This window comes from Rhyacophila brunnea, unplaced genomic scaffold, assembly GCF_057557595.1.
Source record: "Rhyacophila brunnea isolate RB1 unplaced genomic scaffold, BYU_Rbru_1.0 scaffold_11, whole genome shotgun sequence".
NCBI classification, from domain to species: domain Eukaryota; kingdom Metazoa; phylum Arthropoda; class Insecta; order Trichoptera; family Rhyacophilidae; genus Rhyacophila; species Rhyacophila brunnea.
In genome coordinates, this window is record NW_028232763.1 from 29,696,457 (window position 1) to 29,722,399 (window position 25,943).

At 34.1% G+C, this 25,943-nt stretch overlaps 1 protein-coding gene across 2 annotated transcripts; it reads left to right on the forward strand.

The window, feature by feature from the left end:
* The first annotated feature begins 852 nt into the window (after positions 1-852).
* Positions 853-17,581, forward strand: LOC147078566 (uncharacterized). Of its 2 annotated transcripts, XM_085960230.1 has the most exons (8): positions 853-1,245; positions 1,862-2,001; positions 2,795-2,854; positions 6,559-6,672; positions 7,289-7,369; positions 11,994-12,128; positions 15,222-15,437; positions 16,160-17,581. In XM_085960230.1, exons 1-8 carry the CDS (start codon positions 1,107-1,109, stop codon positions 16,184-16,186), a joined length of 912 nt encoding a protein of 303 aa, XP_085816356.1. In that variant the 5' UTR covers positions 853-1,106; the 3' UTR covers positions 16,187-17,581. The 2 variants fall into 2 exon arrangements, with proteins under 2 accessions (XP_085816356.1, XP_085816355.1); XM_085960229.1 differs by lacking the exon at positions 16,160-17,581 and having other exon boundaries at positions 15,222-15,598.
* Positions 17,582-25,943: the final 8,362 nt, after the last annotated feature.

Genomic DNA, 25,943 nt, shown 5'->3' on the forward strand with positions numbered 1-25,943 from the left:
ACTTCAGTATTTATGCTTTATGCCTTGGATAGGATTTTTTTATATTTACCCCATCTATGTAGGAGGAATCGAATTAGAACTCGCGACATTGTTCTTTTCTTAATTAATTTAATTTTTGTAACTGTGTACCCAACAATATTATTATTTTTTATTAAAATGAAAGAAAAAAAATTAAAAGAAAAGAAAATTAAAAAGAAAATGAATTAAAGTGAAATAGGTTAGCATAATTGCATACAAATAAAATATTAAATTTTCGTATGGGAAGAGGTGAATAAATAAGTCACCTGCATATTAAATTTCATATAATATTATGAACATCGGCATATTTTTTTAAAATCACTTCACGTTTTAATAATAAGCAGATAAATCTTGTGGATCAGAACATTTTTTGTAATATAAATAAAATATCAAACTTGTTATAAAATACACATTTCTTCAATTTTCCTAAATATGATTATTTATTGGGGGGCGGCAATTTTCGGCTGGCTCTCGCGCGGCAAGCATCCTTGATGCGACCCTGTTTGTTTGTATAATATGTGTATATTAATATTATTTTATCTATAAAGATTGTAAAAATTTTATGTGGTCAAAGGTCAATATGCCAAAGGTTCAATGTGATAAAGGTTCAGAAGGTCATTTTGATAAATACTAATATAACAGTATAAAATGCAGTACTCGTGGTTTAAATATTATATTAGTTGATACCTACCCACTGAATATAATGGAACAAAAGTAAACCCTATTTATTTCTGATTGATATTATAATTTAAAAAAATAATAATATATTAATGTATTAAGTATATCCAAAGTGTACAATGTACAAGTGTTTACAATTTATAAAAATAATCCGAACAGGGTAATCAAAAATAATGGTGATGTTTTATTAAATCAGCAAAAGTTTGAAGAAAAATATTCTTTGGACAATGGTAAATTCAATAAAATATTGTGGAGTTTGTGTGTGATTTTAAGTTTTTATGCCACGTTTAGATGTGGTACGTTGCAAAGAGAACTGAGTGAGATGAAGCAAATATTAGAAGATAAAAATTATTTGATATCAAGTGAATTGAAATTTTGAAAATGAATTATTTACCAGAATTTAGAAAAGAATGGAAATAATTAATAATGGTAAAAATATTGGAATATCTTCAATGCCAAGTGACTGGCAAGAGGTAAATACTTCAAAAGAAGAAACGATTGAGAAGAGTGGAACAGTTTTAAAGATGTCAAACTGCAATGGCTTAAAAGGTTTATACAATATTTCCAAATCTAATTTCAATAAAATTACCTATAATTATTATCTTAATATTTCTCTTTTTGGTTGGCGATAAAATTGCAGAATCTACACTTTCCCATTCTGGACCAGTCGTATCCGATACACAAAGCTTGCGAAGGTTGCATAGTCAAGATAACCTCCTTTTACCCACGTTTCTGCTGTATTTAACTTATCATTGGATTATATGATGGAATCAATCATACTAGTCTTCGCATAGCGGTAATATACAACGTTTATGCTCTTAATATTGAAGCTAATGGTCCCACCAAACGACAGTCGCCCTGCACCACACCGGTCTTAGTCGGTAGTATCACAGGACTTGGGTCGCCATGCACTCAAATGTGCTTTGATAAAATTTAGATGACTTTAAATAATTAAGAGCACATAGAGTAGAGTAAAACGGTTATGTACTTGCCAAATATATATTATTTAGTATATATTCTTACATTATATGTACCCGCCATTCCATTTTTGGTTATAAATGTGCTTCTGATGAAAATAAGGTTAGGTTAAATATAATTAGACCTAATGTGTTAATAACATACACTTAATTATCCACCTAAATATGTTTCATTAAATTTATTTCAGGAGAAAAGGGTGATAAGGGAGAACAAATAGAACTATACTATACTAAAATAAATCAGGATTTGAAAGATCAAAATAATAATTTTATGTTTCCCAGAACGGTCGCTTCACACAAAAATAAGCGTTATGTTGACGGAAAAAGGGTAAGCAAAGTCTTTATTAGCAATATTTAAATGTGACTATTGCGCCAGCTAGACGGCAGCGACTTGCCTGCGTGGTATTATAGTTTGTACAAACTACTTTTGCAGCGCTTTTCGGTTTCATGAGCTACAGTTTTCCCGTCCATATACACGGGCTTCCCGATATAAAACAGGTTTGCGCAGGTAGGCTTGTGGTAAAAAATGAGCGTCTATCCGACGCTTTTAGAAATATTTTATAAATATTATAATTATTTTTATTCGACACATATTATAAGATTATTGAATTCAACTCATAATGTCACATTTTTCATAAAATGAATAACGTTAACACATACTTCGTAATGACAATGAGTGGTTATTAATATTAGGTATATAAATATATAATTTTCTTGTGAACCACCAATAAAAGATACATTTTAGAAGAAAAAAATGGTAATTTGTTTATTCAAAGTAGGAGCAAGTTTCATCCCAGTAATTAAACATATATAATTGTTAGTATTGAGTATTTTTAACCCTTTTTCGACCAAATGTAAGTACATTATGTATTTTTGCTACTGGACTGGTCAGTGATTTCAAAGTATGTGGTCTTTGATTTACGTTGTGACTTCTTACCTATTAATATGCAAAAAACGACAGTATACTTTACCTACATTTTTATAACTAGAATACCTGGTAATAGAGTATGTAAAATAAAAAATAAAAATATGTCAGAACATTATACATCTGGGGTCCAAATATGGACATATTATAGTTTTCAATATATATTATGTAGGTACCTTAAAAATATATTTTGCAGGTATTAAGAAGACAAGTCCGAGGGGCGAAAAAATCAGACGATGAACTCGCTAATATTAAGGTATGAAATTGATTGTCAAAAAATAGATAACTAAAATATTATTTATAAACTACATAACAATATAATTAAAACTGTTATATTTTCATCAAAGATAAATTGTAATCTCTGGATTTGTTAAAATCTATGTGAAAAATAATTTCCCATAAACATAGTCAACTTTTTCTGTAGAACGAATAATGGTCCCTTTTTATATGCTGTGAGTAGCCAATTGCAATTTAATTTGTTTCCTTCACGAATAGATTGACACTTTTGAGAAAAACTAATTAAACTTTGATCACGTGGTCATTTGTGGGTTTTTTTCACAACGAAAATCAAAATAATAATGGACTGTAGTGGGTTTTGAAAGTAACACAAGAGCTTTCATTTAACTCAAAAAGAAAATGGTCTCCAATCCAACGATCCTATAGGTATTCACGGATCTTAGGATCACAATGGAATCTCTAGAGTGGTTAATCACTTTCCTTTGGGATCACCGTTTATTGTTGTTTGTTGTTATAATTATATTTTAATTTGGTATTGCGTCCAACTACTAAGTTAAGTATTTTTATATGGACACATTGATTAATAAATACAAATCTGTTTATTTATGGTTATATATTGTTTCCTTTATATTTTAATAATACATATAAGTATGGTTTTGTTATTTTGGTAGTTTTATGTCTATTGCGGACAAATACATAATCCAAACGGTCTAATGGTATACCACCAAATTTTTCCACACCACGAATGATAACTTGATTAAAAGACTAAAATAAATATTTGTTAAGATATGAGGATATGAGTAGATATATAATGTCATATAAGACACATTAGATCTAATAGATTTAAAATATTTTTATTGAAAATACCATATATTTTTTAAATCTGTAGAAAAGATCTAGAAAAATAATAATACATGGGTGCCTACATTACATTTATCTGAATGAAATCGGTGATACATAAATATACCACAGCATAGCGGTGTTTATAATAATATTGTGTTGTAGGCATATCGTATAAGGAAAAACGAGAGGCGATACCAGATTATTTTGTTCTTGGTACTAATTATAAAATTATAAAATCGCATAAAGCTGTAGTTTTAACAAAACAATTAAATTATCTTTTTCTGAAGGATTTGAAAGCTGGATTAGCGTTTTTGGCAAAGGCTCTTCAAAATATTAAAGTATGAAAGACATGTTTTTACAACGTTTTTATTAGGTCATATTCTTGTTTGTCCAGTACAAATCTTGCAATTGATTTTAAACTTACTTCTGGACTAGCTAGACATTTGAAACTTTTAGAATATATCAGAAAACGATGCATTCTTTTAATACTTTTAGCCTTCTTTAAGTAGAATTGAAATAGTTTTCAGTTAATTCTGTTTTGTATGAAAAGTTGTTTCGGAAGAAATCCGTAAAAAGCTTACATTATTATTGGTTGCTAGGCGTCTAGAGTTCTAGTAACTAAATTATTAATATATACGTGCGTTACTATGGAAATCAATATGAAATGTCAAAATAACATTTCAGTATTCTAAATTTATTCAGTATTTCTATCCAAGAACAATTTTTTTAATCGTTTAACAGAAAATTTAAAAACGTTTATGTGTATAAAAAGTTCTTTTTATCTTGTTATCATTTATTAAATAATAATATTTATGAGAGTAAGCCTTTACATAATCATCAATATCGATTAATATATGATATTATTGTCCATAGTAGGAGCGATAAAGTAGCCTGTTCTTCTTGTTATATTATTTTTGGGCACAAATAAAAAAAACAGAATTTTGGCTAGCGTCGCCATTTTGAAAACGAGTCGGTGTTTTCAAAATATTTTCACTTCTGTAAACACTAAGGTAGGTGTAAAATAGTTTCTACTAATTTTATAGAAATAATATTTTTGTTCATGTATAATTGATACGTAGTGAGCTACTAGTGTCGTACAGAGGGAAGGATTATTAAAAACTTGAAAAGCATAGACTGAATGACGAATAAATTATCATTTATTAATTACATAATATAATTAACAATACTTATTATTAATATATTTGCAGTAGGCTTAATTTATAATTTCAATTGCATTTGATCGAAGAAGGCGTTTTATTTGGTTTGCTACTTCGATAGTCTCTTTTTGAAATATATAATGAATTTATAGGGTTGTCGTCTTACTACCATAGATTTTTAAAACGTTATAGCAGCCGTTTTTTTCTAATTCCCTCCAAAACTGACACGTGTGTTGAGTATTTTTTTGGTAAATTAATCATCATTGAACGATACACAGTAAGTTATTAACAGCGTATACAAATTTTTATAATTATTTATTACAACAATAATGAATCTATGCGAGCAACGCTTCGGGCATTACGTGAAATTTAGTTTTAAAATAATCGACATAGATCTTACTGTTTGTAAATTAATTGGAAAATTTTAGTCAGTATGTGATGCTAGAAATCCACCCCGTCAAAACGTAAACGTACTGCTGAAAATATTAGTGTTATGAATCATAGTGTGGATGAAAATCCAGAAGAATCTCAATAATTACACCTGGTTATCGAGAATTTAGAATTTCTTATGACACAACATGAAATAATATTCTTCATAACCATTTGAAGTTGTAAAAAATACAGTTAGGATAAGAACTTAGACCGAATGACCATTTGATGTGTCGAAATTTTGCTGATTGGGCTGACTTTAGAGCAACTTTAAACAGTCTAATTATTTCATGAATAAATCATCTTCAGCGATGAAGCTCATTTTTGATGAAATGGCTTCGTAAATAAGCACATTTGTCACATTTGGAGTAATGAAAACCTACTAGCTATTCTTGAAACACCTTTCTCTCTTTATCACCCTGTCACGACCAAGCATTGGGCATAGGCCAGGCACAAGTACAAGCCACATCCCTCGGTCCATCACAAACTTTCACGCCTCCCGCTACGCCACACCTTGCAGGGTGGGAAATTGCCTGAGAAGGGACATGTCCCAGCCACATAAAGCATCTCTTCGTGATAACCTCTAACACCAAAGGCTGCTGTGTCTATAAAGCGGTCGTCCCAATGGACCCCTAAGATTCGGTGGCGACATCGATTCTCAAAGCTCAAAAGCGGAGACCTTTAAAGTTTAGTAAGATACTCGTACCATGTCTTAAAGCCATAGAGGAGCACAGGTAACACGCACGTGTTAAACATACGACATTTGGTCCTCACAGAATACAGCCTTGACCTCCATGTGACTTCAAGTTGGCTGAATGCCAATCCCGCGCTTTAAAAGGCAATCTTTAAACGGCAATCCAAGCTTTAAAGGGCAATCGGTATGTTTCTATATTAACATTTTATTATCTATAATCACATAATTTTTATAACAGAGATGGATTTTCGACACTTCAAAACATCGTTAGAAATTATAATTTTTAAATTAATGAAAATATCGTCTCTGTTCTGGCAAAACACACTAACTGAAGAATACTAGTTTTGAGTAATTTGACTTTGGAGTTGTTAAAATGTTTGAAATGGTCCATCATATGAATTTATTAAGTAATCGTAAAATAATGACTTTAAAATAAAGACTGTTTACTTATTAAGAAGGTTTCCAGACGGTAAAGTTTGAAATAAGGAACATTTTGGTATAACTAGTTCAATGTGTCATTTTTTCGAATTAGTGTCTTCTGCCAGAACAGTGACGATATTAGATAACTTGCATCACTTGTACACTAAGTAACACTTTTAGGAACAGAAAGATGATTGTGACTGCGTTGAAATAATTAAAGGGGAACCTGGAATTCCTGGCTATCCTGGACTACCAGGAAAAGATGGAATCCCTGGTAAAAATGGAATAGCTGATGTGAGTAAAAATTTGATATCTACTCACTCGTTATTATGTGCTCATAAATTTTGATGAAGTTATAATAATTGCTGTAATACAATTAATCATGTTAATCATATCCACATGGACAGCTGTATATGGCCTGCTTACGCGTTGGAAAACCTTCTGATTTATTTGTGTATGCACCAGACGGAAAAAACAACAAATATTGTGTATCCAAAAGCACGTCAATGAACAGAATTAAAACACAAAATAAATACTTTATTTCTTTGAGTGGCATTGAAACGCATGTCAGGTACTCGCTAGTTAATATATAAAATATAGTTTTAACCTCAAACCGCTACATGTTTTTAATTATTAAAATAAATATGTATGTAGAAAATTAATTGTTGATAAATATTAATGTAATGCAAATTATTATCAGTCGGCTATGAGATCCATTACAATTGTGACAATATCATAATATTATTAGATTCAGAAAAGTGAACCTTGTGATCGTAATTATTTTCTACATAAATATTTTTCCTGACAAATTACCGGACATAATAGAGGTAAAATTTGACATCATGGAAAAATATTACTATTATATTAACCATTATTATTTTGTAAATAGATATTGAAATGACTATTTTAGGTGATCAAAGGTGATAAAGGTGACACAGGAAGAGATGGCACACCTGGTATCCGTGGAAACAGTGGACCGCCTGGTATAATGGTTAGTAAACGTAATTTTGTTCATAAATAATACTAGCTTGTTTGCTTGCTGTGCAAGTTTCAGCAATATTGGTCGGTAGTTTGTTAGCTATTATTGAATTATTATCATATACAGACAGGCAGCTAGCAGACACTAACTATAACATTAAGTTATAGTGTTAATACTATCGACCGAAGGTATTTGATGGAATTTTAACTTAAATTCTACGAATTTTAGGCTTTAATTGATAACTCTCGTCGAGTGCCAAGAATAATAAATCTCAATTATATATAATACTAGCTGACCCGGCGAACTTCATACCGCCTCAGAATCAATAATCTTGTGTTAACTTATTAGCTGAATTAAATTCATTTTTTTATTAAGTTAAAAAATTAAGTTAATATTCAAAATGAATTAAGTTCAATAAATGTGCAAAAATCAAACCAAAATGAAATGGGTTACATAGTTTTGGTTGGTTCAGATTTCGAAGCATGATGACTACCGAGCCAACCTTCAGTTGTAAATTGTGCGGTGGCAAGCCAGGAAAATCCAATGAGTTTAAAAATTCAGTTGGCTAGTTGGTTGCTTCCTCTTCGTTTGGTAGTGCAAGAACGTAGTGGTCGCGCGGGGGTGGCGCGCCGGCATCTTGCGAAACTCAAACGTATAACCGTGTGTAAAATGTTCGTAGACAGTGTCTTTTTTCGGGCATAATACACATGGCTATACGTTTGAGTTTTGCAAGACGCCGCCGCACCACGCCCGTCAAATTACTACGGCCGAGCACTTACACAGTCGATAGTTTTGAAGGAATGCAGTAGACCAACGATTTGTTTTTGAATTGTGAAGTTTAAGTGATCCACATCTTTGTTCTTTGCCGCAAAAATTGCTCGTTCACTCAACCAATTGTTGACACGAAATTGCAAAAATTCAACGGAAACGAAATCAATCCGTTCGATTCGTCGACAGGAACACGGCCGTTACCGATAGTCAGAAATTGCTTAGAAAAATCTTCGGCAGATGGATCGTTTAGTAATGTAACTCGCATGTTTGTCGTCAGCTGAAGGTTCTTCACATAGCGCCACAGAGTCAATGATTTGAGGTAAGCATTTATTTCATCGGCAGCGGTCGATCTTGGAATGACTGGTAGTGTTAGGCGGAAATCGCCAGATAGTAGAATCATTGCGCCTCCAAAACATCTCTCACAATGCGCGTTTGTGCGCCATTCTACATTCATCCCAGGTGATGATTTTACTTGCTACCAAAACTTTGGCCATTGCTGAATGTTTCGCAATATTGCATATCGGTTTTTCAATAGTTTGAAGGTTTAACGGCAATTTCAATGCTGAATGAGCCGTTCGGCATCCTTTTAGCAACGTGGCCGCTATCCCGGAAGAAGCAACTGCTACAGCTACTTCGGATCTCGCACGAACAGTGGCCAAAATCAATGACATGAGGAATGTCTTCCCAGTTCCATTGGGCGCATCGAGGAAAAATAAGCCACCATTTCCATCATCAATTGCCTTCATTAACTTATCGTGCACTACCTTCTGTTGGGGGTTCAACATTGATACATTCGTTCGAACTAATTAGTTCAATGCATCTCGATCATTTTCACGTTCACGTTCCAATTCTAGATTGAAAGCGTAATTCACTCCACGATGTGGCATTGGCATTCCTAACTTGACTAACAAACTGCCGCACATGAGGTAATACATGTCTTCGATCAAAAGGAAAACCTGGTTATGTATCTCCTTATTCACCTCGAGATCAGGATTCCCTGAAATGACACGAATTCGATGTAAAATGTCTTCTGACATGTCATCCTTATAGTTTTTCTACAGTTCAGGTGGATTCGATGGGAAGCATGTCGAAATAATGATAGCAAATAGTGTGCGTATCTGACTTGGAGATGCAGAAACAAATGCTTTAGCGATAGTCATGTCCCAATGAGTATCATTTTCAAGCAAATTGAGCTTTTGACATGCAGCACGAAATGTTGGGCACACTACACCATTGACAGTTCGAAGTGATTCAAATGATGTCGGCCCACGAAAATTTACCAGCAACAACCGCAAGTAGAATCATTCGCCATTCTTCGGATGAACTGTGTAAATGCGACCAAGAGCATCAGTAGAATGCACATCCGGATGATCAGGAACCGCATCGCCTTGCTTCCGACGTTGAAATTTCTTCGATGAAGCGTTCCAAGTGTAATAACGTAGCATCTTAGAGTAGAACAACGTTCGTGCAAACGGATCACTTTGGCAAATCGAAAAGAAACTGGTCAATGTTGGCGCTGGAGATATTTCAGGACGTTGAGCAACATTTGATGAGTTGAAATAAACTTGTTGACCATTCTCCAGATGCACCGCCAAATGTACAGCAGTGGGATGACGTTCATGAATGGGGAATGAGAGAATACGCCAAATTGCTTCATTGCAGCTTACATATCGACCAACTTGATTGTGCGTGATTTCATCGTTGGTATTGAGAGTTTGAACGCCAAAAACTACAATATCGCTGCCTTTGGTGACATATTTGCAGATGTATTTGATGGACTTCACTGAATTGCAAAACTCCACGTTGCAATGCGCCTTGAATGTTTTGGAAAAAAGTGGCGAATACGGAACAATCCAAGTGTTGTCAACCACGATATCGTTTCACTTCATTTTCGTTGTGATAGTTCTACCGTTATTATTGGGTGATCGACGCCGATACAGTGGATAACCATCATTGGCAGTGATAGTCTCCGCCGTTAAACTTCATAGATAACGCTTGGAACACTTGCCTTCGACCATTCACGGTGATTGGGGGTTGATGGCGCCACACTTTCCATGAATCAGGTAAGTAATTACAACATCATGCAGGTTTGGATCGGTTTCGGGATCAGGAATCTCGGCACATATGATGTCATCTTTTTGGTCTGGTCGAATTCTTTCGACTAACCAAATAAGAATGTGTGCATGCGGCAAGCTTCGTTTTTGTCATTCGATCGAATACATCCAGCATCGAGTTTCCCAAAGACGCGATGCTTAACAATGTAGTTCATCAGCAACAGGATTTTTGTTTGAAGACACGTGCGGTGATGTCGTGCCGATCACTTGATGTTTGTCCGGGGAGTAGCAGTTGAACAATTTCTATTCATTTCGGATTTCATGTAAAGGTGATGAATAGATCTGGACGACCGTAATGACGAACATATGTCATTGCATCTTGTGCATATTCATGCATATGACGTGGGCCGCCAATGTACATCGCCGATAAAATAGTCAATCGACCAACATTAGCTGCATCTCCTACGGTGCTGATTGCATCGCGTAAATGAATATACTCCTCCGATCGCAGTTTGGCTTGGTTCAACCGAATGAAAGTGAGGTGTTCCGTCTCGATTTTAAGCAATCGACGAAATCGCAGCAAATATTTGTCAGCATTCTGACGAATCATCAAATGATAAACACTGGAAAATTAATCACATAATTCAAAATTACATAATTAAGCAGTTATCGATGCACACACAATCACAAATTTGATAACCTCACAAAGTGAACATCTTCGAAGGCAACTAACCGTTTGAAAATCACGATCAAAATAGTTATTTGCGCACCTAGCTGGTAATCGGCTCGATTAGTATATAGTATATTAGTCTATGGGCTCGATTATTCACGTAGATCGATTGTCGAATGAAGTTCGAAGGATGGATTTTGAAATTGGTAGGTAAATAATGAGCAATACCGGCAATGAGATCATGTTATTTTATCCTTGGCTTTATTTTTGGATGCTGTCGAAGAAGTAAAAAAGATTCAGGCAGGACAACTTCCTCCAAAATTCGCCGGAATATACAACAAAGTCTTTCGGGATTATCTGAGTCTGAACTGAATCAACTGTCAAAGGATAGATAATGCACACAACGCCTTTCATTTGTTTGTTTGTTTCTTGTTTATTATTTCTGTCATGTATCGTTGTATATGGATTTAATTTTTTTGTGATTTTCTTTTATTTTAGAATGCGCGAGATTCATTGTTCAAAATGTCAAAATGTATGAGAAAATTAATTTTATTCATAATTTTCTTTTCCGTGAATTTTTCCGATGTTTTAATAGTTATTCTGCTATTCGGGGCTGAGACAAATCCAACAAATCAAAGATTATAAAAATCGGTCCAGCCGTTCTCGAGTTATAAATGGTGTAACTAACCCGACTTTGTTTTATATATATAGATATCGGTTATTTTTTATCAAAGGATGTCTTCTTAAATTTGATCTTAATGTCATGCTTTGGGCTACAGTCGTATTCACAACGTACTAACAAAAACAGTGAAGATTCATGGTTCTGCAGAGTCGAGCCAACGGACAATAGCAACCTAGATATGTTTTATAACACTTAATTGCACAGTGTTGCTTTTCAGCAAGTTTAAAATGCTAGTTTCAGCAATATTTGTCGAGTAGTTTGTTGGCTATAATTGAATTATCATGTATACAGACAGGCAGCTGGCAGACACTAATCATAACATTAAGCATTGAAATATAATATAAACGTATTTCTTTGCTCATTGGGTGAGCATTTACTTATAATATAAATTATATTATTATTTCGCATATTTTAGTTTTTAATTAATATGCTCTTATTAACTTATTGTTTTCATTTCAGGGAGTAAAAGGAGACATGGGTCTACCGGGGCTTCCGGGTTATGCAGGAGATATAGGATTGACTGGACCTCAGGGTATTAAGGGAGTACCTGGAGATAAGGGTGATCAAGGAACAGTAGGCAATCCCGGTATGCAAGTAAGTATCATCTCTCAGATTTTTTAAATATAATAATTGCGGCCATGAATAGCAAGCAAAAGTTAAATAAGTACTTTAAAATAAGGTAAAACAAAGAATGTAAGTTATAACTTGAAACGAAAATGTAATAGAAAGTTACACTCTTTTGGTCAAATATTTAAAACGATGAATAAGTAAAAATAGTTTATATGAAAACTCATTTTGTGGAAATTAGATAACAAGAAAAAGTGCCAATTAGATTATCGGTGGAGTATAAAACAAAAACTGTTAATCTCAAGATGTTTAAAGATTCGGCTTTCGATGAACAAAGTCCGTGTCAGGAATGCTTCATTATAAAAATGATATAAGTATTAAATAATTTACAACCCATCTCAACCACGTGCCTTTTATAAGAATTATCATGGGTGCCTATAACTATATTCTGTGTGTGAAAAATGTGTCATAAAACATAAAGTAAATATTTCACACGAATTGAATAAAACATTGGATTAGTTTTATGTAATATATTTCACATCTAAGCAACTGAAGGTTGAATAACTAATTTTTACATTCATAACATGAACAAAATATGATTGTTTGCCTAGGTACATAGTTACAATAAAATTTTAGAACTTATCTGGTTATTTGAAGCGATGTGATTTCTTGAAGAAGCTGGACACTTAATTAATTGAAACACTATGCATTATTTATGGACTATTGACGGTCTCCGTACACCGCCATCATAGATTTTGAAGAAATAGAAACTATTCTAACATCGGTTGACGTCTTCCCTGGACTGAGACTGATCGAAGGACGAAGAGTAACATCATTTCCGTCTATATGCATCATTGTTTTCTGCTTGTGTTGTCAATAAGTGGGAAACACTGCGATTGGCCTAAGTTAATCAGATGATCTCGAATCATAGAGTCGGGGGTGTCACTTGTTATAAAATTGAAACAAGATGCCCTGAATTACCCGTTACTTTTTTAGTACTACATGTGGCGTTGAAATGTCACATGGCATAAGTTGAAATACATTCCTATTTCTTTTTAATTTTGGACATAAAAAAGCATTTCATTTATGGAGATCTGTCCAAACTTGCTCTCGGATTAATTGTATATAGAAATTGTGATCAAAAAATCTCGTTTCGAGAATTCCCTAAAAATAATCAAAAAAGGCTTATCTTCAATCTCAAGAATGCAATTCACCTAAATTTCGAGTATTCTCATATCTCGAGAAATCATCAACGAGATTCTCGAAAAATCTAAAAATCATCACTAGGCTAAACTGCCGATCGCAACCGCAGTTTAAATGAAAACTGATGGAATTTCACAAGAAACTATCGGTGAAAAAAGCTTCGACATTGATTCGAAATGGAATTTCTTAAAGATCCCGATTAAAATAATTGGCTGAAGGTTATAAAAAATAAAGCTCATGACTTTCATAGTGAGTGGAATTTCTTAAATTTATCTGTATTTTTTGCATAAGATCTAAAAAAATAAAAAAAATATTATTGATTTCGAGAATTCTAGAATCTCTAGAAATGAAAAAAATCGAGAAATCAGAATCTCTAATTGTATTCATAATAATATAATCACCACCATAATATAATTATTATAATCATAATTATGAAGCTAGCTACCAGGAATATATAAATATAAAATACTTATTTCATATTTCAAAAGTCTCCAATATTCTGATGGGTTTTGACTTTGTAGATCGATGTAGAAAAATATGTAGGTAGCACTTTATCGTCCTCCATCGAGTGCCCAGACTTATGATGTGCTGTTTGCCATCAAAATTATTCTACCAAATCTTTATTTATAAAGACATAACATGTCTGAATCAGATGATCAATAAGTTTAATGGTTAGACAATAAACCCATACAAATTGGGCATTTTATATTATGTTGGTGGGTTAATGTAGTATTTTTTTATTTCATGTCATTTTATTATTGCTTTCTCAGAAATTATGAAGAAGTGTTTTCAAAATTATGTACTTATGTTCAATATATTAAATTGCTAAAAAATATCAAATTCGTGAAAGTGAGCATGAATGATCAGAATATTGCATATGTAAAATTTGACTCTAAGAGCCGAGCCACACCGGGCGACTCTGGTCGCCAGACCAGTCGCCGAGACCAGACCGATGCATGCAGTTATATGGGCCATGCCACACCTGGTCGCCCAGTAATCGCGCAAGCAATAAAGTCGCGCGATCAGTAAAATCTCGTTCGTGCGCTCGGTCTGGTCTCCCGGTCTCTCTGGTCTCTTTGGTCGGGCGATCGGTAGCGATGTATGAAAACATATACTTAGCTATGTATTGAGCGCTGCCACACTAGGCGACCAGTCACCGGCAGCCACGCCGCATTTTTTGCATAATTGCGTATACATTCATTATTATTATTACTATTGGCTGCCTCTCTGGTCGCCGGCAAGTCGCCCGAGTAAATCGCCCAAAGAGACCAGTCGCGCGACTGGTCTCGAGACCAGAGTCGCCCGGTGTGGCTCGGCTCTTAATAAATTAGATATTTTTTTGTATGAATAAAACTTTATTTGCAGTAAAGTTCTCTAATAGTAAACAGAGTGTGCTGACAAAAAGTTAATTTATTATAATACTAAACATTAAATGTGATCGATTAGAAATGTTTTAATACGTACGTACATTAAAATGTTGCTACAATGCATTTAGGGTTAATCAACAAAGATAAGTGTACCACACTGACTATGTCACATGCATCGCACGATTTTTAACGAGTCGGCAAAAAGAGTAATCCCCGCAATCCAATATAATTTAAAAGTGATAATCCAAAAATCGCAAGCTCGATGAAGTCACCAATGGCTATAATATGCTTGCGGAATATGCGGGACTAAAAAGCTATCACTATGGATGGAAACAAAAGTTCAGACAGTTGTCGTAGGAAGCCAAAGCATATTCTGGAATATCGCACTCTTGATGACAATGATTTATACTTACATATTATTATAATCCTAGAAAGAAAAATTTAAAACCATAAAACGTAGTGTTATTGCTAGATATAAAGTTAATTGCAATCAAGATTTTTTTGTTCAAATGCGTTGTAACAATCATAAAAAAATACATTCAATAAATAGGGTCAGCAAGGATCTCCGGGTGTTCCGGGGCAACCAGGAGTTGCCGGCATTAATGGCCTACCAGGAATTAAGGGAGATCAAGGAACTCCTGGACCACAAGTGCCTCAAGGGAACTCTGGTCCGATGGGACCACAGGGGCCTCAAGGGCCGATTGAACCCCAAAGCGCACCAGAACCGGAAGGGTTAATTGATCTACAAAGAGTCCCCGCACCTCAAGTTAGTTTGACGACATTTAATATTATTTGTTAAACATAATAGTACTTATATTATTTTATTATCTGTGAAGAGTACTATAATAAATAATTATTGAAGTAGCTTTATTTAATAATGACGTTTAAGAGGTCATTTTGGTACGGCGTGGGAAAATACTCAAATGTCTTACTTCTTTTTAGAAAGTTTTTTTGTCACTACACTTGCGTTATAACACATAATAAATGCAATAGATATACAATTTGTATGAATAAACTACATTCAATACAAAATTTACTTAATTTTTACCTACAATACATTAATTTGTGTAATACTTAAAATTTCATTTTCAATTTTGCCTCTAGGCAAGCTACTCGTAATGTGTTGTGTGCCCCATAAACGGCTACTTAACGCTTAACCCCACTTATTTAAATATAAACTTCTAAGGACCCTAACGTTGCTAACTATTATTGACAGAGAAAAAATAACAATTGATCCTACCGATTTCTAAGATAGTCATCAGGCACACACAGATCAACACTAAGAAGAACGGTACAGCTCTCATTTATACCACATATAAATCGGAAAAAATAAATTTGTTTTTTAAGTGGGTTTGAAATAATAAAATCAAAAAAATCGATCCGGAAATCTGAAAAAAGTTGTCGACTTTTATTTTGGAAGAATTTTACACAGAATGATTTTTTAAATTATAAAATACATAACCATTGTTACCTATTTTTATTTTCAAGGATACTGGAAGATTAAAGTGTGAATAGTGTAGTGAACTGGGATTTAGGTGCATATCCAAAAGCAAAAAGTCAACTTGCAAGACTGGCTTATCAGTGATTTGTCCACCTGGAACATATTGTAATGTCAACTATGTGCCGACTTGACAAAAAGATTTAATTCCATTATGCCCCTAACATAACGCTTCCTAAGTATTGGTTTGTGATCCAGACCACTCTTACCAAAAAAAATTTTTACGGATAACGATTTATATTTTTGTTCCAAATCAATAAAAATAATACAAAACATTGCATTGATTCCATATCCGGATTTAGAGCAAGCCAATAATAATAATTCAATACGCTATGCTATAATTTGTATTGGCTTATCCCATACCCTTCCACACCCCTACAGATGACAGGGGTTGATATTTTTGACTACCAAGCCATTGCGGCCTCTTATGCTTTTCTCAATATTCACAAAATTAAAGCATTTACAATACGAAAAACCATCTCTTCTGTCCAATGTGAAGTGGAGAAAGGATTTTATTGATGACTTAATTTTATGAAATTTGATTCGTCATGATATAATCACCCCTTGCAGTAGCTCTAGAAAAAAATGGGTTCCACTTCCTATATGGTTTGTTATATATCCATAATTTGTTCAATATCTACAAAAATGCAAAAAAAATGTACTTATATTTTGTGGATCTGGAACATAAAAACAACGTAAAATAAAGCATAACAATGTACCTATAAATGGTATGCAAAATCACTATTCGTATCAGAAACCAATAATGTAGCGAATAAATGTTATTTTCTCACACTGATATAATAATAATAATATGTTATTTGACTTATATTATAAGGACTGCCATACATCGACTACTTTTAATTCATTACCATTTAAATAAGGCACCACAACTTTTGCAGGGCTACTCTAAATAGTTACCTAACGCAATGACACGTTTCCGTTATTTTCATTGTTTCATTTCAATCATTGTCAAAATAATACGGATATCACTCAGAGAAATTCCATAAACAAGGCGGTCATCTACTATAATTGTTAATTCATGGCACTGCATCTCACTTGATTCAAAATCCATTTAATTAGAATCAAGTGATATGTTAACTGTGCTATTCGACGACATTAATTTGACAGCTCAATGTTAACGCCGCCATGACCGGTAGTGTTACAAACATCAATTGCCTGAATACGGAATATTATCATATTTATCACTTATTAATATTGATTTTGGAGTTAAGTGATTTATTAGAATAACCCTGTTGAGGTACGTACCTAAGCTAAGAAAATGTTGCGTGAATTTATATAATACATTGATAATTGTGAATAAGCAACTTAGAACTAAAGATTTAAAATAATAAGCTTATATGGCTATAATATTATCTTTATATTTTATTGGAAATATACGAGTTTTAATGGTATTAATATGTATTTTTTTGTCACTTGTTTCGGATTCAATGGACATTATTGGGTATATTCTATAAACAAGACGCTACTGGTGGTGATTGAGGATAGTTTATCATATTTATTTTTTGAGGCAGTTAATTATTGTTATAATAAGTTAACCTAAGGTAAAAGTCTAAACTGTCAAACAGTGCTATATTTTAACGCCCCTTCTCTTGGCTGTGTTAACTATTAGAGCAAAATAGACAGTTTAGGCGTCTAACTTATTGTAGCAATTATAATACCTCAATACATAAATATGATTAACTTCCATCGATATCCGCCGAGTACAGTATAGACCCATAGGTATATTTGAAAGTACCGCTTCTACTGTTGTTATAGGTTGATATCGCCACGAATTGTCGAATGTGTGGAGGCCCCCTTCTAGTCGAAGTGACCTACGAATTTTATGTCAGATTCGTGTTACCATAATATGCTGGAGTAGATGAGCCTCACGGACTGATTATTTTCGCTCGACCGAGGGCGTGTCACAACCCTTGGCCTGACCCGAATAATGTACGAATGAAATGCTCAAATAAAAATATGTGGATGAATGAATGAACATCAAGAATCAAAATAATAATTTGTAATTCTGTATATAACTGTAATGAACAGTGGGAGACGGAGATGATCACGACCCTCCACCACGAAGAAAGAGATAGGTAATAACGATATTGTGTTGGTCGGTAATAAGTTCCTTATTGAGTTAGCAATAAATAGAGTAAGTTGAGAGTTAATTTTGTTGTCAAAATATAAAATTAATTAAAATTATATGATAGCTACAATCTCGTCCAGCAAAGTAAATTGAGGTATTAAAACTTGTACAAAAAAGTTGTAAATAAATTATTGAAGATCTTGGCATAAAAACATCAAAAATATCCTTTTTTCCATTTTCATTTTATTATATTTCTGTATTCCCTTTTGATATTATGATTGTTTTTACCAGCGGCGGCTCATTTTTTAAATAGAAAGCTTAAAAACTACTCTATCCCTATGAAAAACTGCTCGGCACGTCAGACAGTCAAATAATAATATTTGGAAAATTTTGACACGTCTACGTAAAAAGGTTCGTCCTGGAAGGCCGCTAAATACTATCTACAGAGTGTATACGGCGGAGCTACGGGATGCTGGTTTGGCTGACAACGATGCAAGAAGGCTGGCGAGCGACGGATTCTTGGAGACGGGTATGGGCGAAGACCATTATTATTATTTTTTTATTATAATATGTCTGATCACAATGGTAATACAAATCAGTATAATTGCATACAAATGAAATATTACGGAAAATATTAATTTTTATATGTCAAAAGTGATGATTGATTGAAGTGGTGATTCTGATGCATATTTTGTCGTATTCATTGGGAACTGAGGACTGCGATTTGTAGCCGAGTTTTTTCCCGTGGTAAAAGAAATGTCGCATAGGGCTGATATTCTGAGCATATACTTATCCTATATAGCAGGGGCGGGCAAACTTTTTGGATGGAGGGCCAAATTCAAGAATTCAAAATGGGCGGCGGGCCGCAAGTAAAATATCATTTTCAGATATACACTATTTATTATCACGAAAAATAAACATTACAAAAAAATTAATGAGATGAATGAAACTGTTGTACATTTTTTAACATTTTTTTAAATTCAGGTGTTAATTTTATAGTTGATATTCTCAAAACTGCTTGTAAATGGGCATCGGAGATATTTCATCGTAAAGAATTTTTATTGAGGTTCATGATCGAAAATGTTTGTTCACATGTATAGGTTGATACAAAAATAACGAACATTTTTCTTGCATAATCTTTAAGGTCGAATTCGTCTGAATTAAGGGCATTGTAAAATTTGGAGATTTATTCACGACGATGCAATTCTCTTAAATCAGTGTCAAACTGCAGATAAATAATCTCAAGTTGTAGCTCTGTCGGTACACTATCAATACCTATTGAAAATGGATCGCGTACTATTGCTAAACAAAATTTAATCTATGTCAATATATTTTTTTTAATTATAAAAAAGTTATTCGTAAGTACAATTAATGATGGTGGGCCGCAAAAAAATACCCGGCGGGCCACATGCGGCCCGCGGGCCGCAGTTTGCCCCCCTCTGCTATATAGTATGGTTGCAGTCACTGGATCTGAAAGGCATGAATCATCGTTACATGTCACCATTTATTATTTTTATCCTTTTTATTACATCAATACAGAAATTAAAAAGTGTATCTCTTCCGGCCTCGTTTGTCATTGTCCCCGGAAGGTCTCGAATGTCCGCATCTGCCATCTGTAATAAAAAGTTCAGATTGTGCCACTCCTTGCCAAAGATTTTACAATCTTGAAGTAAATGTAGGACTTTTTGGTCGCTTCCGACGTCGCACGGACACTTTCCATCAGATGTTATTTTAAACCGGTGCAGGTATGCTCGCATGACTCCGTGACCTGCAGGGGGGTGTATCAGGCATACACCTAAGAGGTATTAAATGATTTGTATGGAGTCCAGACTGTAGAAATCTGTTGGATCGACTGCTTAACAAAATGGCGGTGAAAAATGTGACCAGCTATCATAGATGTTATCCAGCTATACATTTATATTTGCCATGTGTAATAAATATTTTTTTTTATTCAACGAATAATTACAAGATTTAGAAATGTCCTACTTACGTTATTTTAAAACACTTCTGAAAAATATATATATATAAAAAATCTTTTTGAAACAAATACGACACCCAGCAGGATCGTGAAGGATTAAATAATTATAATTTATGTTTATTATCTCTTCATTCTTTATAAATGTTTCTTTATAAAATAAATATATTCTTTGAACCTTGTGTTTATCAAGTGGAGAAATCTTATTTCAATTATTTCCAGTTATTTGCTTGTAAATGGGCATCGGAGATATTTCATCGTAAAGAATTTTTATTGAGGTTCATGATCGAAAATGTTTGTTCACATGTATAGGTTGATACAAAAATAACGAACATTTTTCTTGCATAATCTTTAAGGTCGAATTTGTCTGAATTAAGGGCATTGTAAAATTTGGAGATTTATTCACGACGATGCAATTCTCTTAAATCAGTGTCAAACTGCAGATAAATAATCTCAAGTTGTAGCTCTGTCGGTACACTATCAATACCTATTGAAAATGGATCGCGTACTATTGCTAAACAAAATTTAATCTATGTCAATATATTTTTTTTAATTATAAAAAAGTTATTCGTAAGTACAATTAATGATGGTGGGCCGCAAAAAAATACCCGGCGGGCCACATGCGGCCCGCGGGCCGCAGTTTGCCCCCCTCTGCTATATAGTATGGTTGCAGTCACTGGATCTGAAAGGCATGAATCATCGTTACATGTCACCATTTATTATTTTTATCCTTTTTATTACATCAATACAGAAATTAAAAAGTGTATCTCTTCCGGCCTCGTTTGTCATTGTCCCCGGAAGGTCTCGAATGTCCGCATCTGCCATCTGTAATAAAAAGTTCAGATTGTGCCACTCCTTGCCAAAGATTTTACAATCTTGAAGTAAATGTAGGACTTTTTGGTCGCTTCCGACGTCGCACGGACACTTTCCATCAGATGTTATTTTAAACCGGTGCAGGTATGCTCGCATGACTCCGTGACCTGCAGGGGGGTGTATCAGGCATACACCTAAGAGGTATTAAATGATTTGTATGGAGTCCAGACTGTAGAAATCTGTTGGATCGACTGCTTAACAAAATGGCGGTGAAAAATGTGACCAGCTATCATAGATGTTATCCAGCTATACATTTATATTTGCCATGTGTAATAAATATTTTTTTTTATTCAACGAATAATTACAAGATTTAGAAATGTCCTACTTACGTTATTTTAAAACACTTCTGAAAAATATATATATATAAAAAATCTTTTTGAAACAAATACGACACCCAGCAGGATCGTGAAGGATTAAATAATTATAATTTATGTTTATTATCTCTTCATTCTTTATTAATGTTTCTTTATAAAATAAATATATTCTTTGAACCTTGTGTTTATCAAGTGGAGAAATCTTATTTCAATTATTTCCAGTTATTTAATTATCCTCTAGATAATTTATTAATAATATTTCATATTACAGAGTTTTTATTGTGCAACATGTTTATTAGGTATATTGTTATAATTTATAAAAAAATGTGACATATTATAATTGCAAAAAAATACAATACCTACTATAAGTGATATTACATTTATATACATATTCATATCGTTATCATCATCATCATCAACTAGGATCAATCCACTGCTGGATGAAGGGTTCCGCAACCTGATTCTACTACTAGCGGTTAAACGAATTTGTGATAGTATACCTATTTCTATCATCCTTATCGACATCGACCTGAACCAATCCACTGTTGGATAAAGGCCTCCCTACCCTGATTCTACTCCTTTCTGTCATTTGAATTGCTATATTTGGTTGTATAATTGATATATCGGTTGAGTGGATTTTGCGTTAAAATCAGACAAACGGATAGACAGATAGAGATTACAAGTTTATATCATGGGCCAAACATAAATATACGTGAGTAAATTTGTACCTTAATCTCGATTCAATTTACTCTGTGACCATATCGTGCTTATTGATTTAATAAGTGTTTGTCGTACTGTATATTTTTATCTTTTAACATTTTTGATGCGCCATTTTTTTTGATCTAGCCTTTCTATTTTAAATAATAATGTGTAAATTATTATTTTCGTTGTGTCATCTTAACTGAATTACAAATAAATAATTATTCATCATTCGCTTAACTCCAGATCATATCCAAAATGAAAACACTCATGAATCCATGAGGTATTACAAAAAAAAAAAAAAAACAATGTGACTTTCAACAGATGGCACACCGATCAGGAATCAAACGTACTAACCATACGTACTCTGCTCTGAGACATTCGCAGCAGAGAGGTTAAAATGGAATATAATACATCATAATATTTATCCTATGAAAATAAGTTTATTAGGTCGAGAGTTCTTATTTTGAATATTTATATTTTGTTTACTGGATTTTTCAAATGTCAAATGAATATGAAACAAAACACAACCGGATTGGTGAAAAACACATTGAAATCTACTAAAACGTTTGTGAAATTAAATACTTTTCGTAATAATTGACTAGTAATAATTAATATTAGATAAAATTTATTAAATAATGTCAAAGGATAGGTGTGCAGTAAAAGGGTGTGATAATTTACCAACCACGAGTAAGAAGAGTTAATAAAACATGAAACGGTGGTGAAATTCTGTCGATCCCAAAGACTAAGGTGGGCTGGACACGTTGAGAGAATGCCTGAGCATAGGACGCCAAAAATCATGACCAAGTGGATCCCACAGCGGAAACGGTCTAGGGGCAGACCAAAGAAGAGGTGGGCTGACTGTATCGAAGAGGATTGGAGAAAGATGGGGAGGGCTGGAGACTGGAGAGGAGCAGCCAGGGAAAGGAGCGTGTGGAGGACAATTGTAGAGGAGGCCAAATCCCGCCCCGGGATGTAGTGCCGAGAAAGAAGAAGAAGGTACCTACCTATTTATACATAGGATAAAAATTCTCATGATTTTTGATAAATTTGATATTTTAAGGGGTACTTTAAATAAACTAATGTGTTCCTCAAAAATCGATTCTCTAGCTCATAATATAAAATGACATTTTATCATTTTGAACCTTGAATATATAAAATAAAACTACATGAATTAATTTGTGTAAGTATTTAAATTAACATGGCGTTAATCGTCTATAATGAAAATGTACCTATTTATTTTTGCAATGTTTTCCGCTCATTTATCAGTGTACATAGTTTCAATATTGCATTGCAAATGGAATTCTTCCAATTAAATGCTATCTCATTTAATATAAATTATATAAGCCTTCAGTAAAATTTCTTGTGAATAATTGAAAAATGTTAAACCTTACTTTGATTTAAGATTTTATTGAATTTGTCATATTACATTCTGTTTTCGATAATTTGATGATATTTTGTTGTAATATTATGTATTTATATTTTTATTGTATATGCTGTTCTGTTTATTTCAAAAAATAAAATGTCAAACATATAATTTTTTTTTGTTTTTAATTCCCGCCTAAGTCCCAGTCCAAGATTCAAGCCACTTTTTAAAACAAAGACCTCCAGTTCAAGATTCGAGCCATTTTTTAAAACGAAGACCTCCAGTCCAAATTAGAGAGAGATATACCTATAGAGAATGATTTTGAACCACTTCTACACATTGATGTGGCTTATTTATAGTATATAGTATATTAGTCTATGGTGACCTGTAAGAATCTGAGTCATCTCAAAACACAGCCCCTTATGCACCCTAACGTCTCGTGCTGCTGAAATTGAAGGTAAAAACTTTCGGGTCAACTCCCCTGTCGATGAGTTTATGTATCGTGAGTTCCATTCGTTTTTCACCATATCTGAAATTGTAATTTTCGCGTAGCTTAGAGGAAATTTGTCATAATCTATCGCGGTCTTGGGTTCAGAGGCACCATGCCGAGCCAATTTGTTGGCTCTTTCATTTCCTTCTATCCCAGTGTGTCCCCTTATCCACTTGAAGTACACCTCAGGATGGCGCCGTCTCAGTATTGCGGACTCGCTGTGAATAGAAAAGACAATCGGATTAGAAGACAAGGGATCTCCAATTGCTTGGATTGAGCTTTTGGAGTCCGAATAAATACAAATACTATGGTTTTCGGTGAGCTTTCGTTGTATTGGATCTGAGCCTGCCAACTCCAGAGCGCAATGGATGGCATAAAGTTCAGCCTGCATTACCGTACAATAGCTAGCAAGGCGGTACTTACGAGCCGCTATCTCACCGCCATTAATGTATGCCACAAACCCTGCACCAGTACCGCCATCAATTTTGCTCTCATCCGTGAAAATCGCCATGTTATTGCATTCGTTGCTTTCCAACGTTGCAGGATAAGAAACCACTTCAGAAACCCTAGCATAGTCTAGCCGGTTGTGGCAGCCTTCTATAGTCCACCGGTTTTTCGTAAAGCCTATCGTCTGGCAGTAAGCCTGCGAGGCCTTCCTCGCCCTTCTTAGTTCTGTAAGTGAGAGCGATTTGTTTTAAACGTAAATCTAGAGGCATAAGTCTTGCTAGAGCTTGCGTTGAATTTAGTGAAGCCGTGCGGTAAGCTCTGCATATTCGTATCGCTAGTGCACGCTGGACCGTATTGAGTTTTTTTGCTATGTTTTTCCGTTTGGCAGCTTCATACCATATGCTGGCCGCATACGTGATCATAGGCTCAATTGCATAAGTGTAGAGAATTTTAAGAGCTTCAGAAGATACATCCCACGTGGGTTTGGCCATTCTTGCTAGTTTGAGCGAAGTCACCGCTGCTCTTTTGCAGATGCTATCCGCGTACTTCGACCAATTTAGTTTGTCATCGATTACTACCCCTAAAAGTTTAAAATCCCTAGAAAAAGATAGAGGTTCCCCATTCATCACCAGCGAAGGCGGAGAGACGCGCCTCCTTGTAAAGATAAGGCCTTGGTTTTCCCCGCGGAGAAAGACAGTTTGACCTTCCTTCCCCAGGCCTCGAGGCTCTCCAACACGCTGTTAGTCATGGTTCCTAGAGAACCAAGTTCTTTGGATTCCACAATCAGCAAAACATCATAAGCAAAGGTCTGTTCGTGTACACCTTCTGGAAACAGCATAGAGAGAAGATCGCCGAGAACTATAATATTACACAGGACAGGACCGCAAGACGAACCTTGTATGCATCCCTTTGATGTCTCTTTGGTAGCAGATGCTCCAGCATATTCAACGAAAACTTTTCGATCAGATAGATAGTTTTTAACGGTTTAAAAGTTAGATATATATTAAGAGATATGTTTTTGTCCATTATATGTTGGCCAAATTTATAGTTTCAAAAAAGGCCTAAAACCGTCAATATTTATTATCAAAAATAAGGCTCAATTTCAAAACCCCCTAAAATAGTCGGCGTGTGAATTTCAAATCTCCCTAAAATGAATAAGCCAATCAGCGGCTGCTCTGATGGTCATGTGATACGGATTTCAATGTGTCTGCCTGAACAAAATTAAAGTGACTTCATGTTGATCGCTCGGCAGGTTAATAGTATTTTTCAATATTTATAATGAATGTTGAACTGATTAATGTATTGAAACGTAAGCCCAATGAGTCAATGAAGCGTTTACAAAGAAAAGAAACATGGGCAGTTAATATCGAACGCCAAAAACGGTAAGTGAATATTGACAATTTCTGCGTGTTATTTGTCCAATAATACAGTGGTGTCTCGTCATACTGTCCCTATTGTTGATTATAAAATTACTTGTTTAAAATAATTACAGTTTACCATTGAAAACTTTAAATACGTGCC

What these genes read in the sequence shown, in the direction of transcription:
- LOC147078566 (XM_085960229.1), top strand. Translation starts at nt 1,107, where the DNA reads ATGGAAATAATTAATAATGGTAAAAATATTGGAATATCTTCAATGCCA. An exon ending in GTGGACCGCCTGGTATAATG is followed by an intron (nt 7,370 to 11,993) that starts GTTAGTAAACGT and finishes TTTTCATTTCAG; the next exon opens with GGAGTAAAAGGAGACATGGG. An exon ending in TAGGCAATCCCGGTATGCAA is followed by an intron (nt 12,129 to 15,221) that starts GTAAGTATCATC and finishes TTCAATAAATAG; the next exon opens with GGTCAGCAAGGATCTCCGGG.